Raw genomic sequence first — 8,450 nt, 5'->3', positions numbered from 1 at the left:
CTAAGTCTGAGAACATTTCTGAGAACATGCAAACAGTGTATACAAAAAGAATAAAATAAATAAAAACATAACCAACGCAGGTATTTTGTGGATACTGTACAACAAAAACCATTCAAATTTACCTACTTACAGTATGTTTTCATGACAAATATATCATGGAATTAAACAATTCAAATTATGTAGAAGAAGATCTGATTTAAATAAACATCCCACTTTCTTGTTGGTTAAATTTATTTCGCCAACCCCGCTCAGGCTGCCCTCGCACTAAATACTGCTATGACATGTTGTGAACGTCATGTGCATTTGTTGGGCAACGGGCGCTATTAAACATTTGGCCTGCCATGAAAATCAAAGCAGATCAGGGACAAAAGACGCCATGCGCGAAGGGTAAAAGACGCCGACAGCAGGAAGTCAAAAACAAAAAAGTGGAAGACTGCCGGTTGATTTCCATTTTCTGAACAGTATCAGTGGGACCTGAATGCTTGGATTGAATGAAGATTGGTTAGGAACCTAAAGTTTTTTGATTTTGGGCTGGATTTTTTGACCAGTAACCTCTGCCCTTGTAACCGCTATAAGTACTTAGGCCTAGGCTAGGCGTCAGTCAATATAGACTGTGTTAGGCTAGATATACCCTAGGCGTGTCATTGCTAGATGGCAGGATTTAGCTACACTAACGTAATGTATTAAAATTATGGCACCAGACCTAAGGCAAGTAACGGCGTTTCTACTTTTATTGCTATTGGTCGGTTGCACTGTAGGATCATTGAGTAGCATTGTGTACCTCAGCTTGGGCCTATGCACAAGTACCTTACTTTCAACCAAGTTAGGCTAAATCAATGGACTTGATGGTCACTGGGATCACATTTAGACATTTCAGTAAGGAATAAGTTAAACATGTATGATTAATTTTGCATTTAAGACTAAGAAGGTGTTCCAAGGATACGTTAACACAAAAAAAAAATGACGTATATGCTACTATTACTAACCAGCACAAGGCCTTTGTGAACGTTAATATAAATCATGATGGGATCAGGAACCAGACAGATTGGGCCATCACTACCCAGTCTGGAAGTTGTAAAATCATCAACATTGTTGTCCATTTCCAGTTACATTTTTATCAGCATGAATTAACGGGAGGAAAAATTAATATGTATTCTTCTGTAATTTCACCATGTGGTAATATTCTATCTTGATGTGTTTTAGTCTAAACTTCAGTGAATATTTGTTACTTTTCCTGTCTGAGAAAGTTTTGATGAACTACAGTAATTTGATATGTGCACACTGTACTGTATAAGTTACATTGCAATCTCTCAGCAAAACAGACGTGCACGTTTCAATGCAACAAATCTTGACCTTTGAACTCTTGGGCAGCTCATAAGTTGACATTCCCTGTCAGATTTGGTGGAAAGGTCCCACAAAAGTTGAACAGGACATGCAATTGGTCCAATAATACACAACAGGCTACACCATTTAATAATAAGGGTTGCTCACATAGTTTCTATGGACTTTACAACTAATCTATAAATAGCCGGGACTTCCTGAAGCATTAACCTTACTGCACAGCAGTGAAAAAACAGGTTGGATAGGCCTAGCACAGGTATGATATTGTAGTGCTGGATAAAGTGCGTAACTTCTATAAGAAAGTTTTGGTTTACAAAATAAACTGAATGTCCCCCATTGCATACTTTTGTAATTTTATGCAAATATACCCCAACAAATGCTTTAAGGAATGAATTCTTCAATCGTGCAGACCACATTTTCATGAGTACAGTAATTCTAATTCAATGGTGCAGTGCACTGTTAGGCTGTAGAGTTGCACACTTTGCAAGTTACAAAACTGTTTCATAGGTCACCAAAAAATATTATTATGGGGAAAGACATTGCAAGGGTTGATTTGAAAAAGCACTTTTGGGATTCAAGCATTGAATGTTAATGTGCAGCCTTGTTGTATGAATCAGTTAATGGGTTAATGGAACAATCATTTACACTCTTTCTATATACGTGATTGAAGGCCTGCTTAGCCTGTATTAAGGAACATTAGGCATACGTATGCCCCAATAGTATAGGCAGAGTTGGGGTGTATGTTGAATGAATAAGGAAATTTGGGTAGCTGGAAGACCAACCAAAATCAACAAACAGGTACCAATGAGCAAATGTTTGGACCGTTCCCATCACTAGTATAGTAGTTCAGTAATGGGCTGAAGGTGTTTCTTCATATAAGAAAATGTATAGTGGAAAATGAAAAAATGGCCCTGGCATTTGCAATACTTGCAAAATTCTTGGCAAGATTAAGGAAGATGTTTGACTTGTTAACATGAGAGTCAGATGCAAGAGCAAGTCATAATGATACTCCTTACTTTGGAACAAAGTATACAGATCATCTAATACTGTAGAATATGAGTTATTGTTGTTGGGAGTGGTACTGAATATTGAGCTGTTATGTCCTAGTTTTGTCTTCATTCCAGTCGTGTATCTGGTCTGATATTGCTTTGCGAACTACTGTACATGTAATTAAATTTAGGTGTGTTGATCTGACACTGTTAAAACAAGTCTGTCCATTTCTTCTGCAGTTCTTGTTCGGTTTCAGCTAAGACATTTTCCAGAACCAACCCATGATGCTCTGGGGTGAGTATAAAATTACACATGTATGCTCTACACTAAAATAAGACTTATATATATACTGTGGCTGTGTCATTGTAACTAAAGTGGTTAGGCAGGAATTACAGTCCGAGTCAAAAGTATGGACTTTTGAGTCTTTGGATGTCATCTGAGGATAAAGCCACCTACCATGACTGTGCTAAGAAAATTTAATAGGCATCATTGTCTACAGTTTAAATAAGATCCTTGCAAGTTTTCCATCCAAAGTCAACTACTCATGGTTGTGTCGAGACAGTCTGCCCAGCTAGCTAAGTACTCATCTCAAGTTATCTTCCTGGGCCTCCTTTTCTAGTGTGGTGTCAGTTTGCTTCAAGTTTTATAGTGATCTACATTTAGTCTACATATTTGTAGAGTGATTGTTCATACATCTCATGGATATGGGTGTATATTGTGGAGAGCTTGTCAGCACCGAAAGAGATGGCTCATACGTGCAGGATTTGCGTCAGTTTGTGTGTGTATTACTGTTGAATGCAGAATGTTAAAAGACTACAGTGGTGTTCCGTCGAGGTTGACCTAGTCGTCCGATTTCAAAACGTCCGAAAACGTCCGAAAACGTCTGAAAGTGTCTGAAAGTGTCTGGTTCCGTCCAAGCGTCCGGTTAGAAAAAAACCGTCATACCCAGTATTCAAAGCCAAAAGCGTCCGAAAACGTCCGATGTAAAGTTTACTAGCCCAATAGTAACAAAAGAGTGGAGTGTTTATCTAGAGCATTTGCGGTCACACGGCCGCGACCATTCCTCAGCGTGATAACAATAGCCTGTAAGGATTACAAGTTCACTGAAAAAACTCTGTGCAGAAATATTTACTCACTATCATTTACTATTTTGAGACTTACAGCTACCAAGGAACATTTTTTCCTGTCATACGACAATTTAATATCGGTAAATACATACAACACTTTTTGTTAACAAATATTATTAAAAGAGTGCTAAGTTCAAAGTTCGATTCCCCCGCGAAGTGGTACAGTACCGTCTCGTCCATTTTGACACGAGAGACGGACGAAGCTCTGTGCCTAAATTGAGATTTTAAAGGTTACTAGGAAAAATACTCAGGCCAGGAAAAAAAGAGGTAACACGGGAACCTAGTTCCCGGGAAATTTTAGTGACTCGCGGGAAATTTTGGAGCAGAGATTAAAAAAAATCACTCGCGGGAAATTTTGGAGCAGAGATGAAAAAAAAATAAAACAACTGACAGCACAAACATGGAGAGGGAGGAAGAAAGAAAGATGGAAAGGGAAAAATGAAAAGAAATAAGACGTGTCCGACAATAAAACATCATATGTGAACCATTAAATTAGCACATTAAACTCTATTATTACCGATTTACCGTCAGCCACTATATCTGCGGGACAATATAGGCCTACGTGCACTACGTGACCTAGGCTTCACCAAATATCGAACGTTACTTGGGCTCAGCATGTTACGGGACTTCAAAGTTATTCTGAAATTTTCGTTATTTATTTTTCCCTCAAACGATGATTGTGAAGGTTCCCATGTACAAAATCTTACCCTTATGCATTTCACCTCATTTTGTTATAATAATTATTACGATTTAATAAATTTTGAGCCAAAACCGCAGGGAGCATATCCAGTATAAATCCATCTTCGCACGGGACGGTATATTATAATAGCTAGGGTAGAGTACTGGTACACACTGCTTGCGGTACTTGAGAGTTGACGCTGTAATGAAATGGATTCGTTTATTAATGCGGGGGGTTCCACGATGTCATTTATAGTTATATTTCGCCACTTTTTAATTTTTAAAATTTTTTGTACGAAAGATTGATATTGTACGTATTGAAAGTTTATTTTCTGGAGTAAACAACAGCCGATTAACGATATGAATAAATCTGTACTATTCTTATGTATGTAGTTTATAATCCCGTATTTACGTAGCCCCTATGTTACATTCTTATTGTCTGAAGGTCCAAACACGTGGTGACTTGTTGATAGTAAAAAACTTTTCATTGTGAACTTTTGAACTTGAAGGGGTTGCTGTATTCCAATATCATGGAATGGTGGGGAACTCCCAATTTCTTTTTGTGTACGGACTACTAGTTTAATCCATGTGCGAACGTGATAATATAATATCTTACGTCGACAGGCGCGTAGCCAAGGGTCGAGTATGAATGAAGAATGGTGTGGGTTGCTTTTTCCCATGTTTGTGCATGCTTTTCTTTTGGAAGTGTATTTTAAAAAACAAAGGCCCTAATATAGCGTGTTATTTTTTTATATTTTTTATAACCGTGCATGTAAGAAAGAGGGAGAGAATTTGCCGCAAAACGGCGGACCTTTCATATGAAAATTTGTATTATTGACATTTTCCGACTGTTCAAACCTTCATTGAACATCCTGTTCTCCCTCAGTTGATTTGAGTAGGCCTATGCTAAAACAAAACTTTGAACAAAAAAAGAGGTGTTACGTAAAAAACTTATACTTCTTCGAATGTAGGAAAACAGTTTCCAATTGCATGATCTTTTTTCTTGAATGTCCGTTTGCCAAATAAAAACATTTAGGATCCACAGACTGACATGACAAAAGTGTTCGAGCACAATTTAAAATGGCGCTAAGATGCTTACCAGCTCCATTTAACTTGACATTGTAAGAACCAGTTGTAATCGAATACAGAACAGTAAAATCCACGTAGTCCAACAGTAAGTTTCATTTGAGGTTTTCGTTTTCCCATGTCATGCGTACAAAAAACGTGATCACTAAATATCCCAACTGCAGGTGCGCGCACAAAGTATTGACTACCCTGGAAATCTAGGTCATGTCCTGGTTTCTGCTCACAAGCCTGACACCTGTTAATTTGCATTCTATTCTGACCTAACAAGGAGTTGTTAAATTCCTGGCAAACTGCCAAGAAAATGTGCAACACTATATTAACCCGTGTCGTAAGAGAGGAGGGGTGGCCCAAGCAGTCTCCCAGGTACCTTGCTTAGCGCGTGTGAGCTAAACCTTTGCTGCAACGTGCTTTACCCTGGATTCCTGGAAGTAAAAGTATGTGCGCGAGATTTTACGCCCTGGGGTTTGTTTCTCAAAATGTTCAAATTTTGCGAATAACATTTCCTCATCGTCAAAAAAAAAAATACTTCGATAACCATTGAAGAAAAAAAAGGAAAATAACCGGACGATTGAACGGTGAGAAAAAATACACCGTAGGGGTAAAACGTTCGTAATATTTGCATATTACTTGTACTTTCAGATGTTTCCGACTTTTTAAACAGTGTTACATTTCGTGGCGCCTTGTGTGTCTGGTAATGGGGGTACGTTCGGCGTTATCAATAAAAAGCTTAGCAACTTTGAAGGAGCTACGGGGTGACATGTTACATCATTGAAATTATTTAAAAAAAGGTTCAATACGTATCTCCGTGCTACATATTAAACATTAAACATTTCGGTTGTGTCGGCAGGAGGAGGTAAACAATAAAGTAATGATGCTGTAGTGTATTTATATTCGTTATTCAGTCTGGGATTTATTGGATTACTTCATGTGTACCGTTGTTTTGAAAATGTTTTGGCCGACGTTTTGAGCCTAGGTAAAACGATATTTTTGTTGAACGGAAGCAACTCAGAACCAGGATAAGACACAGTGGGAATGGTTGGTTGTCGCCCAACACCGATGGGCATTATCATCAATATTTCGTCATTTCTCTTATTTCGTGTTACTGTTCCCACTCATTCTGCTTCAATTTTTGTTTCAAAAGGTTAGTAAATAGTTGTTGTACATTGCATGCTTTTGTCAAAACATGACGTTACTTCAATATATTTCTTCGCAGTTATTTTGTGTTCAAACTTGTATCACCTTTGACTTTGTTTGTAGCAGAAATACTACCCAGTACTGAAAGTATATTCCGTCCGGATTATCGCACGGTTTCAGACGTTTTGCGGGCTGATAATAGAACTGCCTCTAAAATTGCTTTTGAATAGAAACATAGTTTAGCTTTAAGCGTCCGGATTATCGGACACATGACGCTTTTCTGAAATGAAAGGGTTCTTGCCTCTGTAATCTTTACTGTTTTGTTACTTTGAGTCGGGCTAAAAACGTCCGGATTATCGGACAGAATCGGACATATCACCATTGTAACTTCCATTGTAACAAACTGAGAAGATCGATTTAATCTGGTGTGAAAAAGTAGGCAGTAAACCGCATGTTCCGTCCGGATTAAAAGTGAATATTGTTGGAGTAAAATGTACAAAAGCGTCCGACCGTCCGGAGGTGTCAGAAAACGTCCTAAAGTGTCCTAAAGTGTCTGGAAACGTCTGAAAACGTCGCGTCCGGACGGTCGTGTCAACCTCGACGGAACACCACTGTAGTCCACTGATATACTGTACATATTGCGTGATCTGTTATTGAACCGGGGGTGGGTATATATATATATATATATATCAGTACTTGTTGTAATCTCTGTCCTATGGTGTCAATTATACTCAGCCTACTTTGCATATGCATAGTTGCTCCATTGTACAAATGTGTACAATTTAACTACCAAGGCAGGTTCGGGTGGGCTGTAGTAAAGACACTGCATTTATCACATAATTAAGAAACTTAAACATGACTAACCTTGACCTATTTGTGGTTTCCTTTGACACAGGAATGACATTACAGCCGGGGTATGAATATACCGAATTTGTAGATGATGAAGTACGTCTCTCTATGGCTTCTTTAGAATGTCGCCCAAGGAAGTCACAAGGTAAACGTTGCATATAAGTTGTTTAGGAAATCATTCTTTCAGCTTCTTTCAGCTTTTCAGAAAATTTTGCTTTATAAGAGAATGCTTAAAAGTGATTGGTACAACCCTCAGGTTTGACCCATTCCTGGAATGAATATACTGAAGTTGGTTCCCTGTTTTTTTCTGCAGGTGGAACTCTGGAGTTGTCATCTCATGTAGTGTTGAAGACTGCAAGAGGTGAATTTCTTCTTTGCACCCTGGAGAAAGGTCCAACACCTCAACAAAACTTGGATCTTGTTCTGCAGCCAAGGGAACGAGTCACCTTTAGCGTCGAGGGAACAGGTAGGAAGAAGAAATTCATCATGTCTGTGATTATGAACTATGGCTTCAGACCCTCCCCGCTTTTACCCCTACTGTGATTATGAACTATGGCTTCAGACCCTATCCCATTTACCCCTACTGTGATTATGAACTATGGCTTCAGACCCTACCCCTTTTACCCCTACTGTGATTATGAACTATGGCTTCAGACCCTACCCTTTTTACCCCTACTGTGATTATGAACTATGGCTACAGACCCTACCCCTTTTACCCCTACTGTGATTATGAACTCTGACTTCAGACCCTACCCCTTTGACCCCTACTGTGATTATGAACTCTGGCTTCAGAACCTACCCCTTTGACCCCTACTGTGATTATGAACTCTGGCTTCAGACCCTACCCCTTTGACCCCTACTGTGATTATGAACTCTGGCTTCAGACCCTACCCCTTTTACCCCTTTTGTGATTTCCATTTGTCCTCCCACTGATCTTTAAGGAGCTTTGAACAAAATATATAACATGGACATTTTTGATGGGGTAATAATATGTTGTAATGGAGAAATTAGACTGACCAGTATGCTAATTTTTCATACCAAATGGTGCCTCAATCAATGTACCAAACAAGCATCTTTGACACCAAGATTTATGCAAGTGGGCCAAGTCTAATTACATGTGCTGACAGTGCTATTAAAGAGTTGTAGGCATGCTGTTGTTGATGATATATTACATATATATTTTGAACTGTAAAACGTTAATAAAGTAAACTGACGTATATGTGTGTTGTCAAACTGAATGCATCA

General features: G+C 38.7%; 1 protein-coding gene across 1 annotated transcript in view; it reads left to right on the top strand.

Annotated features, from left to right (window-relative positions):
- The first annotated feature begins 336 nt into the window (after window positions 1-336).
- LOC139976366 (uncharacterized) overlaps window positions 337-8,450 on the top strand; it is an 83,362-nt gene continuing 75,248 nt past the window's right edge. Inside the window, exons 1-4 of the mRNA XM_071985058.1 lie at window positions 337-501; window positions 2,571-2,625; window positions 7,252-7,350; window positions 7,519-7,671. Coding sequence (XP_071841159.1) covers window positions 2,613-2,625; window positions 7,252-7,350; window positions 7,519-7,671 — 265 coding nt within the window. The 5' untranslated portion in view covers window positions 337-501; window positions 2,571-2,612. The remainder of the gene's footprint in view (window positions 502-2,570; window positions 2,626-7,251; window positions 7,351-7,518; window positions 7,672-8,450) is intronic.

This window comes from Apostichopus japonicus, chromosome 11, assembly GCF_037975245.1.
Source record: "Apostichopus japonicus isolate 1M-3 chromosome 11, ASM3797524v1, whole genome shotgun sequence".
Lineage (NCBI taxonomy): Eukaryota > Metazoa > Echinodermata > Holothuroidea > Aspidochirotida > Stichopodidae > Apostichopus > Apostichopus japonicus.
This window is presented reverse-complemented; position numbering and strand designations above follow the sequence as displayed.